The sequence below is a fragment of the Phyllostomus discolor genome, chromosome 7 (assembly GCF_004126475.2).
Source record: "Phyllostomus discolor isolate MPI-MPIP mPhyDis1 chromosome 7, mPhyDis1.pri.v3, whole genome shotgun sequence".
In the NCBI taxonomy this organism is placed as follows: domain Eukaryota; kingdom Metazoa; phylum Chordata; class Mammalia; order Chiroptera; family Phyllostomidae; genus Phyllostomus; species Phyllostomus discolor.
Genome location: NC_040909.2, coordinates 7,702,684 through 7,714,837, shown reverse-complemented (window position 1 = coordinate 7,714,837; position 12,154 = coordinate 7,702,684). Strand labels below are relative to the sequence as shown.

The 12,154-nt window shown below is 39.0% G+C and overlaps 1 protein-coding gene across 1 annotated transcript in view; it reads left to right on the top strand.

The window, feature by feature from the left end:
* Positions 1-257: 257 nt before the first annotated feature.
* The window catches only part of TOPAZ1 (testis and ovary specific PAZ domain containing 1), a 52,022-nt gene continuing 40,125 nt past the window's right edge, over positions 258-12,154 (top strand). The window contains 4 exon segments of the mRNA XM_036031509.1: positions 258-846; positions 1,401-2,861; positions 2,864-2,974; positions 2,977-3,847. Of these exon segments, the coding sequence (XP_035887402.1) occupies positions 258-846; positions 1,401-2,861; positions 2,864-2,974; positions 2,977-3,847 (3,032 nt within the window).

The window sequence follows — 12,154 nt, the reverse complement described above, 5'->3', positions numbered from 1 at the left end:
AACGGCACGCAAAGCGGGAAGAGGGGCTGACAGGCACCGAAGGCAGGATCAGACAGATCGGACGTGGGTGCGGGGGAGGACGTGGAAAGGAGCGCCTGTCAGGGTTCCCGGGCTCGCGGCTCAGGCAGCGGGGTGGCCGGCGGTGCACCATCCACGCGGTGCACCATCCACACGCGAGGAGCGTGAGGAGCGTGAGGAGCGACCTGGGAGGAAGGAGCGCCCAGCAGGCCCAGCCTGAGGCCAGGGCTGCCTCCGGAATGGCTGAGCGAACATACCGGGCGGGGCGGGCAGATGGAATGGGACCTCCGGAGGCTCGGCTGACGGTGAGGTTTAGGAGCACACAGGCGTACGGCAGCAGGGGGGACAAGAGCCCCCCAAAGGGTTCCGAAACCGCGGGGACCCCGGCGAGCCCTCACCACAGAGAAGCCCGAGAGGGCGCCGGCAGCTCCTCCACACGCCGTGCCCGCGCGCCTGCCCCGGCCCGGCCGGCTGCCCACTTCCGCTTCCGGTCGGCCCTAGGTGGTGGGCCAAGAGGAGCAGGCGGGCGGGCGGGCAGGCAGGAGGGCATCCGCACCCTGACGCTGAGAGCAGAGCTTCGCGCGGACCGTGGGCTCCTCAGCGGGCAGGGCGGCGGGAGGGAGCTGATGAGGCGGCCACCGGCCTCAGGCTCCACGACGTCCTCCATGCGTGAGGGCGACGCGCGAGGCCTGAGGAAGCGAGGGCGGCCCACAGCCGGGCGAGGCGGGAGTCGCGGCCCTGAAGCCGGGCGGCGTGAGGAGAGCAGGCAGAAGAGGAGAATGGTGGCCCGGGCGTGTGTGAGAGAGAAGGTGGAGAATGACACGGCAGGTGAGGCGTCCGGGGCTGGGGAGGCCCCAGGGAGGTGGCGAGTGGGTGGGTCGGGAGTGGGAGGGCACGTAGGACCTTCGCACCCGTGGGCCTAGCAGGGCTTGGAAGCAGAGGAGGCGTTGGAGCTCCCCTTGCAAACAGAGGACAGAGAGCAAGCATGCAGGGCGGGGGTCACTCCCTCTCGAGCCTTTGCACCCCAGCCCCCTCCATCTTTGTGACCACGAGAGTGGAAACAGCGTGGGCTTTCGTGATGACCACGACAGAGGTGGAAGACGGTGTGTTTGTTCATTTAGGAGCTCCTGGTCCGAATTCCCATAAAAGGAATTCCTGTCAGCGATCCATTTTGGCTCGTGTGCAATGAGCGATGCTCGAGGTTATGGGGGGTATTGAGCTGTCTTAGAATTTACAGGTTCGTATGTAGTTCCTTAACGGAAATGAGGGCGATTTCAAGGGAAATACAACTGGATGGCATCACATTTTTTTAATTTCATGTAGTATTGCCTTTTACACGTCAACATAAAATCTTTTCTGGTATGCTTTGTCGTTTTGATCAGCCAGGGAAAAAAGAAAACTTACTGGAGCCTCAAGCGATGATCCACAGCCAGGGACTAACCTGGTAAGAAAGGAATCATTAACCAGTTCGGAATCTTTCCAAACAGTGGAGTGTGGTGAATTTCAAAGTACAGCTGTCTTACCGTCTTTGGGTAAGGAAGTTTTGGTAGACGGCATTAAAAGAAGAATTGGAATTAAAAAACGCAGAAGCATAGAAAGCCCACCTTTCAAAAAAACTGAAAATCACGCTACACAAAATATAAAGGTTGGATGCCAAGATGAACTGTGCAAGAATACTTCAAAATATTCTTATAACAGCTTGTCACCTGCAACAGAAAATAATTCCATTTTAAAATTACATGATTGCAGTCGTTTCCCCCATTCCAAGGATAGTAATGATGAAAATAACCTCACATATAAACCTGATGGTGGATGTCTGCACGTACCAGAGGATTCCTCAGAGTTAAAGAAGGAAAACCTTAGGAGTCTTCCAGATAAGAGGGACACAAATAATATTCCTCACTTTTCAAAAACTGAAGAAAACTTAATAGGAGTAAATAAATTACTGCTTGAAGAAACTGATTTATACCAACGTAAAACTAATGGCTTGCTTCCCTGTCTTCAAGGTGAAAAAAATAAATACTCAGTAGAGGAAAGCAATGTTGGGAGAAAACCCAGGAAAAGGATGAAGATGTTTGAAAAAGGAGATGAAAGGGTTATCAAGATGAACTTCCCTAATGTATATAACAAGCCTGAGTTGCTGTTACAAGAAAACCAAATAGGTGCTGAAGGCAAAGAAGCAGAAACTTTAAACGTTTTGAGAAAAGTAAACCATAATACACTCTCTCCAATGGATCATTTATCAAGTCTTCCAGAAACAGAAGGAAAAGACACAAGTCCTGAGCATCATGTAAATACTATGTTTCAGAAAACCCTTGAGCCACTTTTGAAAGAAGAAACAAAGAATGTGTCAGAGCCCTTAGGATGTGAAAGTATGGAGCCAGAAGAATATTTTAAGCCAGTGAAAAGCTCACCAGTGAAATCACCTAGTAATTGCCATTCTATTGAAAAGAGATCATGGGAAGACTTAAGAAATGAAACTGAAGAATCAAAGTTCAGCTGTCACAGAACAATTCCAATGACAGGTAAAAGAACTTGGCCTTGTTATTCATGTGCTAGAATATCTGCTCAGTGTTGGAAAAAGACTTCCATGCCAAAATCAGATTACTCTCTTCCTGATTCTGGGGCAAGTTTTAGGCAAGATGATTTTCCTAAACACCAAACAAATCAAATTCACTTAACTGACTCCAGATTATCATTACAGTGTTCCATAAAAGAGGCAAACAGTGACTCTTCAAGTAAAGAAAAATTGGATTCTAATTTAAATGCTTTGCCTTCAGTCTCTGAAGTAGTCTCTGCTGTACAACGTACTTTGAAGGTTACAAAGGAACCTATAATCGATGATAAAAGATGAAGTCTGAGGAACCGAGCTGTAGTGGGTCAGAGGTAGTTTCTAATACAACTGAAGATACTCAACTAACTAATGTGACTCAAAACCTAATAGGAAGTAAAAAAAAGATAGAGGGACTTTAACAAAACTTAATTTGACAGTGACTTCCCAGCACAGCCAAGAGGCAAATCACTCTGCAGGCAAAACTATTCACCGAAAAGCATGTATTGCTAAACCAACACTTGTGGTTCCAGACTTGGTTAAAATGTTGAACACAGGACGGCTGACTAATTTTAAAATTCCTTTACTCAAGAATAAAACAGAAAAAAGAAAAATAAATGCCAAATCATCAGAGAGAGAAGCATATAGTCCCCTAGAGCTTCTTGACAATTTATCTGGGGCAGAGGTAAGACAGAACAAGAGTAAAGAGACCGTTTCCACGATAACTTCAGGACCTCAATCTTTGAACATACAAAATAGTGTCATTCCAGGGCAAGCTAGTTCTGACTCATACTGCAATAAGAATTCCTGTAGTACTTCTTCAAGTTTCCCAAAGCAAGGTAATACTAATAAACCTTCTAACTACATCTCTGAACTAGGCAATACTGTTTCTAATAAGAAAGCTGTTTCTCTCACAACTGAAAATAATACTTGTTTTTGTGATCCTGGTTGTATAGAGAAAAGTCCTGCCTTCTGTTCTAATGAATCAGAAACATTCAAACAAGTTTCCTCTGAAGTTAGTGAGAGAAAAACAACTAAGAACTTTTCAGATATTAAAATTATTCCAGATATTCTTAAAGCATATGAAGATGATGTCCTCTTAATTGATGTAATTCAAGATGACCCAGACCTCTTTGGAGTCTCCAATGAAGGGGATCTCTCATTTACTTCAGAGGTCCCCATGATAAGCCAGGAGCCCAGTGTTGCTGAAGAGCACCAATCAACAGACTCCAAGCATGTGGAGCTTCCCCCCAAGAAAGAACCATGTGATAACTTAAGGTATGCATGTTCAAGTATGCCTCTTGGTACTTGAGGAAGTTTCAAAAGCACTTTGTTCTCTTAGGTGTCACTAATTTATTTAGTAATCATTGAAGCTCCATTATTTTTAACCGAATTATTAAATGTGACATAGCATACTATTGCTGAGACAGGGAAATGTCATTATGCTAAAACTCATCATTGAAATAAAACAATTATATATATGTTGGAAATTTTAATGGAGCAGATTGACTGTTAAGAATTAAAATGGTGGTTTAGTAAATTGCTTTTTAAATTACTGAGATTGCTTCCTTCAAAGTCAATTCAATTTATTTTCATGTGTTCTTTATTATTGTCAATATACAGATATACTTTCATTTCAGCCAAGGTACTTATTAAGAATAGTGCTATATGTTTTAACCCATTTTCTGTGACTTCTTTGTTAGATAAAAAATTCATTTTTGAGGGAACAGAGAAGTCTTGCAAAAGTCTTGGAAAAGTTTATTTGAAGTAATTAGGAAGTAGAATCAAAAGTTAGACTAATTTTCAGAAGAAAAGAGAATAAAATTGTTTGTGGCTTTAAGGTTATGATTTTAAATGATGATTTAGCACCCAGTGAGGGCAGGTTTGCCTGGTGCAACTTTAAATGGAGGCAAGTGGCAGTCTTGAGTTACTCTGAGTTGGCCAAATATTCTTTAATAGTATGTTATATTTTATAAACTTGTATAATTCTCCAAACTCTAAGTTATATTTGTATGTTACAATACTTGAATATTATTATGTTCTGTGAACAAACGCAAAAGGAAACATGAAAATACTTTCCACTAAGATTCACTGGTACATGACTTAAATCTCTCTAGTATTTATAAATTTTAGTACTTTTGTGATGCCATATTCTTGATGTTCCTTCTTGATGTTCTTGGTGTTATAAGAACTTGTAATTTATCACCACATGCAGTACTTTTTATGTGTCAAATGGAGAACTAGGAGCTTTATCATTTATTTTTAACAATGTAATGAAGTAGGATGGTAATCAGCCCATTTTGAAGATGGAAAAAATGAAGATGGTTAAGTTGTTGCTTGCCCAAGATCACACAGCTAGTAACAGAATCTGGATTTGAACCCAGGCCTGTGTTTAAAATTAGTGGTTAAACCCTGACCAGGTGGTTCAGTTGGTTGGCGAGTCATCCCATCACCGAAAGGTTGTGGGTTTGAACCCAGATCAGGGTACATATATAGGTGGGGGGTTCAATCTAAGGATAGGACAGAAGGCAACTGATCAATGTCTGTCTCTCTCTTTTCTCTCTCTCTCTCTCTCTCTCTCTCTCTTCTCTCTTTCTGTCTGTCTGTCTGTCTCCTTCTCTCTCCCTCCCTCCTGCACCCCCCTCCACCACCCCTTCAGTCTCTCTAAAATCAGTAAACATATCCTTGGGTGAGAATTTAAAAAAATTAGTAGTTAAGAGCTTGACCATTATAGTCTCACCTAGGTTTTTAAATTTTTTCCTTGCCACTTAATAACTATGTGGTCTTTTAATACTCTGGCTTCTCTTCAGATTTTATAAATCTTTCACTTTTTAATAGCTATGTGATCTTTTAGGCAGATTATTTTACCTTAACTGTAAAAAGGGAGGATAACTTGTTTCAGGATTGTAAAGATTAAATCAAAGAATGGATGGGAAAGTTTTTAGCTGGGCACTGGGTAAGTAGTAAGGGCTCGATAAAAGGTAGTGAAGATGATTTTAACTCTTATATACCATGCTTCTTTGGGGAATATGAAAGGAAATTAGAGCACATCCTGCATTCAAGAGCAAACATTTCTGTTAGCTAACAAGATGTCAACAATGAGCTATTGCCAGAGATAGAGAAATACTGTGAATTGGGCAGGTAGTTAATTTTTATTCTCTTGTTGTTGCTTTAGAATAATGACTGATTTTGTAAAAATGGTACATGTTCATTACATCAAAGTGTAAAAGGGATGGAATTCCACCATCCCAAATAGCAAATTAATTGCCAACAATTTGTATGCATCATTCCAGACATCTATCTAGGCATATATCCGAATACAATTTTAGAACAATTGGATCATGCTGTTTTTTTAGTAATAACATTTAATTTTATTTACACTTCACCGGATGGAGGGGGGACTGAAATGAAACTAAAAGAATTGCTGAATCAATATACTTCTTTACCACAAGAAATTAGTTCCTAAAAGGCACTTAATAAAAAAAAGTTTATAAGTTTGAATTTTGTTGTGACTTTTGAAAATTGTGTTCTAACTTCAGACAGCAGCATTTGCTTTCCTGATATGAAAAAATAAACGTATAATACATATTCAGTTTTTCTCCCAATCTTGTCCCCCACATTTTTGTTAAAATTTTTTGTTTTATATTGGTAAACCTTGTGCCAATTCCATTATTTTCAATAATCTGAGTTTCCAAAGACACTTACTCTTAGCTCTGTGAAACAGATTCAGTCCTCACCACCAATCCTTTGGCTTTCCTCTAATCTTGACCATTTTGATTCATTTCTTAGTTGGCTAGAGTTCAGAGCAATTTTTTTTGAAGAGTTCCTGATTGCTGTGTTTTTTAGGATCTTGGGTACATAGAATGACTTGTCTAAGAGCAAATTTGGTATAAAATTATTAGTTTACATTTTTCCTTCTCAACTATGTAGCCATTCTTTCTGCTTTCTGGCTTTGAGTATTGTAGTGGAAAAGTCTGAGGCCAAACTAATTCTCTGTCACCCTTTCTGAAGTGCCTTCTTTTTCTCCCCCTTCCTGCTTCTTTCTTGGTATGGGTAATTATGTGTTGGTCTTTCCTGGACAAGGTGAACCATTTTGGCTTGATTCAAATTTAATTTAGACAGTTTTTCTATTGTTGTCTTGAACTTGATTTTTCTTTTTTTATATACTTTTAACATTTTTTATTGAATTTATTGGGGTGACATTGGTTAATAAAATTCTACAGGTTTCAGGTGTACAGTTCTAATACATCATCCATATATTTTATTGTGTATTCACTACCCAAAGTCTTTCTTCTACCTCCCCCAACCCTCTTTCCCTCTGGTAATCACTATACTGTTGATTGTATCTATGAGTTTTGGGTTTGTTTGTTTTTTTGTTTGTTGTGCTTAATCCCTTCATCTTTTTTACCCAGTCCTCTAACTTCCCCTCCACTCTAACAGCTGAGGTCTGTTCTCTATATCTATGAGTCTGTTACTATTTTGTTTGTTATTTTGTTCATTAGATTCCACATGTAAGTGAAATCATACGGTATTTGTCTTTCTCTGGCTGGTTTATTTCACTTAGCATAATATTCTTCAGGTCCATCCATGCTACCACAAAAGGTAAGATTTCCTTCTTTTTATGGCCAAATAGTATTCCATTGTATAAATATACCACAGTTTTTTTAATCCAGTCATCTACTGATGGGTACTTGGGCTGCCTCCAAATCTTGGCTATTGTAAATAATACTGCAATGAACATAGGGGTGCATGTGTTCTTTCAAATCAGTGTTTCACGTTTCTTTACTTCAAAAGCACCAATTATACTTTTATTGGCTCCTCTTTTTCTTTCATATCTGCTTCTGAAGTTTTGGTTTTTAAATAAACTTGAAAATTCCCTTAGAAGTTATTTTAATATTTTCTTTTTTCTACACTGGAAATACGAGTTTTATAATCAACCATAGTGCCAGGATAAACCTTAACATGAAAAAATAGAGGTATGAGAGCCAGTGGGTCTGCTACTAGTTGTGCAAAAAGTTGTTAATGATTCTAAAACTAAGTGAAGCTTAAAATATAATTCCAGATTTTAGCTCTCTCCCTTTTTAGCAGTAAGTTGTTAGTTCATATACTCCCTTTTCCTCACTCTAAGACACTAAGAGGTTGAAGCCTCTTAGAATGAGTTTCTATTTTACAGAAATAGAAATTGAAGGTGGAGGACTAGGCCCAAACAGCCTCAAAATTGGACTGCCTGTTACTGGAAAAACAGGTAGACAAACTTGAGTTGATTTCATTGTTGGGAGAAGTATTCTCAGACCTGGTTACGGAGAATGCTTAAGTGTTTAAGTTATGTTAGAATGCTTATTCATTGTCAGTCTGCACAGTGGGGTAAGTTCATATTAAAACCCAAAGCATTAGAAGCATGTTAGAATTAATTTATTAGAACTTGAACTAATGAGCTTGGAAATATAATTTGTAAAACTTTTGTATTAGCCTGTAAGTATAGCTGGAGATCTGAGAATGTCTATAATAGCCAGTGATTGACAGTTAATTTGTACTAGAATATAAGATTATCTTCAATCACAATTATATTATGTGCTAAAATAACAGTTGAGTGATATTATACAGTGGGTTATTGAGATTTTAAGAATCTGCCAAGTAGTCAAGGGAATTACTATATAACTAGGGTAGTGGGGGAAACTAATATGTTTGGAACAAAGATGTATAAACTGAGGTACCAAGAATACTAGTAGTTTAGAAAAGTGCAATGAAAGGACATCTTGGAAAAGTAAAAATTGGTACTGATTCAGGAAGTTTGGATTGATTAGCTTGATGAAGGGACAAAAGGAAAAAGTTTGCTGTGAGAAGAGAAATAATGAAGAAAATGTGCGCCAAAAAGGTATAGATAGGTATGGATATGGTTGCGTGGGAAGGTTATGAAGTCTTGCCTGACTTTTTTGGATAGAGGTTGGAGCCCCTCTATATTCCCACAGCAACTTTTGCTACCTCACTTATGGTACTGATTTCATGATAATATAATTTACATCTCTCTCACCTGCTCAACTGTTGGACTTCTTGGGGTAGAAAATGTTCATGTCTCATATAACTTTGTAAGCCCAGTCACTCATACATTGAGGAACGGGAGAGAATTAAGATTTCAGTTCCTACTATATTGTAGGCTGTTTCTCAAGCATTGAAATACATGTAAATGGAGACCAAATTCTTTCTTTCTATGCTGATGTTGAAGAATATTGAGAAATAAAACTTGATAACTGGGGTGATGTCACATTAAGAAGGTTTGAAAGTTAGGCATCAGAATTTGAACTCAGTACAGAATTGATGCTGATGATTGATGAGGATCAGTGACACCACCTTTGCGACTTAGACTTAAGTCCATAATGAGTCATTGTACCTTCTAGAGCTGGTAAATAATAAACACAAACTTCTCTTGGAAATACCTAGCACTAATGCACAGAAAATAAAAGCCTATCACTTTTACCCAGGTATTTGTGTTCCATTAGACCCATACCTAGCATGGATCTATCCTGGGCAGATTACATCATCCCAAGTAACAATCCACTTGTTTTCTCAGAATCTGATTTAACCTGTTTGTTCCCCCAAGAGATTGGCCTTGTAGAGTAGTCTAATCACCAGTTGTACTACACCAAATGACAAAAAAAAAGTTTCCACCGAAAGTAAAAGTCATTTTTTCTCTCCCTCATTTATAGGGGTGGGCAAAAGTAGGTTTGCAGTTGTGAGTACATGAAACACACAGTTTATTCTTATATTATTTAATTGTAACCTGCATGCCTTTCCATATGAACAACGTAGATCTACTTTTGCTCACCCCTGTATTTGGACTTTTGGGCCTGCTTTTCAGGAAGTTTATTTTGTTCCATTCTCTCCACCAAATTTCTGAGGCACTCTTAACTATAGTGCAACATTTTACACTTAATTGTGAGAACTGATATTTGGTGCCTACCCTGTACTAGATAACGTCGCTTACATTTTTTTCATGTGGTGGAATAATTCGGAGGTTGAAACTGCCCTACTACATTTAAAATTGAGTCAAAGTGATTAACTTTCCAAAGAATACACAGCTAGTGCCAGAACTGAGATCTAAACCCAGGGCAACCTGCTCCAAAGTTTGTCTGCCCTGCATAAAACAGCATGCTTGAAAGAGTGGCATTTTTGGTTCTATGACTTTAATTTGATTGCTCTACAGATTGCCACAGTACTTTATTTACTTTTAATCTTTTCCCTCATCTCTTCCTACTCTTTAAAGTAGCTGGTGGGGCAATATAAAGAAGCATAATTCTGATTTTTATTTTTTGGGGGGGCCATATATACCATCGTTTCTTGTCTTTGCTGAAATAAATGGCAATGTACTTGATGGAGTAATTGTAGTATCAGGAGACCTAGCACCTCACAACATGGCATCAGGCTAGTGAACCTCTGACCTAATGAAATAGATACTGTAATGTTTAACTGCCCAATAAATTTTGACAGTCCTATTCAGAAACAGAATATGTGAATGTAAATGAACATTGACCACAATCAACTACTTAGTATCTTGAAAGGAAGCAATAACATTCTGACCTTTTCTTGGGCAATAGTTTTCAAACTTGTTCTGCTAGTAATTATTCTTGAGCAGTCATATTCAAACATTGTTGTCAATTACCCCAGTAAAGATACATTTTACATTGCAATCCAGTACATACTTATGAATGTGTGAAATATTTACAAAAACAGTATTTTCCTTAGTTCAAGTGATGTACCATATTTTGTACTTTAGTCTGTTTTATTTTAAAAAACAATAGTTCTGGCCCTGGCTGATGTGGCTCAGTGGATTGAGTGCCAGCCTGAGAACCAAAGGACCGCCAGTTTGATTCCCAGTCAGGGCACATCCCTGGGTTGTGGGCCAGTTTAGGTCTCCAGTAGGGGCATGAGAGAGGCAACCACATATTGATTTCTCTCCCTCTCTTTCTCCCTCCCTTCCCCTCTCTCTGAAATAAGTAAATAAAATCTTTCTTTTTAAATAGTCCTGGTTGGAACCCATTAAATTTCATCACCCTCTTAAACAATTCTCTGATAGAAGATAAGTGTTGTAATCTGAGTAGTTCTTCAGAAGCCTCCCTTGTTCTCTCCTGTTCGCTCAAATCTTCTCTTGTGCTTCTCTGTTCTGTAGCCTCAGCCACCTCTGTTTGTTCCTCTTTTGCTCCTTCTACTCTTTGTTTCCCTCTTCGTTCCATCAAGACAGAACTATAACTTTCCACTCTACAAATACAAAACTGTAAAATATTTCATGTGGATTATAATTTTGCATAATTTGTTATTTTTTAATTTAGGTGAATTTAACCTCTTGTGTCCCTCAAATTGGAAACAAAACTAAATTACTTATAACAAGGGTGGCACATGCAGTTTTACTTTCCTTGTAAATTAGTTATTCATACTAAAAAGTTTCTCACACTTGTAAACTATGTCAGCAATACTAAAATACAATCTAATACTTTGAAATTGAAGCCGTTCACTTGCTATACTTATTTATATTTTTTGTTCTTTCAGGAATAACCTCCTCTATGTCTAAAGATCATACCTATTATGAATGTAACTTTCAGGGTAATTAATTATAAACCACAGAAACATCCCTTAGTCCTTCTCTGTTGAATCACTTAATCCTGTTCATGCTATTACCTTATTTCATGATTTTTCCTCATCTCAATTTTCACTGCTAGTGTCTTACTCATCTTTCTCTTGGATTATTGTGATGAGCTCCTGGTTAATCTGCAGAACTCTTTTAGTATAACCTCTCTATGGTGTTACTATGAAATAGATATTAATGTGTCAATGACTGCTCACAGTATTTCAGTGGCTTTCAGCCCCTGGTGGATAGAGTCTAAATTGCTTGGTATGGCTTTTTAAGGCTCTGTAGTAAGTAGGTCTACATCCATTTTCTCTTTAACAATTATGTTGTTGGGGGGATAAAAAAAAGTGGAGTGAAAGGCTAATGAAAGATAAACACAGCAAGAAGCTCACTGTTTCCACAGTATGTAATGTACTTGAATCCTTTTGCATGTTTATCTGGAAGTCCCTTTCTCTTCATTCAGTTATGCTTCAAATCACATCTGAGATGTTTTTCTAGGGACTTGTTCCAATAGTCTTCTTGTATATTTTGTCTGCTTGTATGTGAGCCTCCCCCTTAACACTGGGAGTTCCTAGACAGGAGAGAGACATCTTCATTTGGGTCTCCCTCATGTCTGGCCAGGAGGAGGTTAATATACAGAGCAACTGGCCAGACATGGGCCTTGTTCTCACAGCACTTTTAGTCTGTCAAGGAAGGCAAATAATTAAGCAACTACTATAAAATACGATAAAAGTGCAAGATACTGAAGGTGTCCTGGGCAAAGTGGCATTTAAGATGAACACTAAAGGATGAGTAGGAACTTGCCAATAGGTGAAGAACAGTGAGTAGAATTTTGTCATAGAAGGAATAGCCTATATAAAGGCCCACAGGGAAGAGCATGTCACAACTGAGAAGCAGAAATAACAACAAAAAAATGAAGCTAAAGAATGTGCAGAAATCTCTGTCATGAAGGGCTTTACAAATAG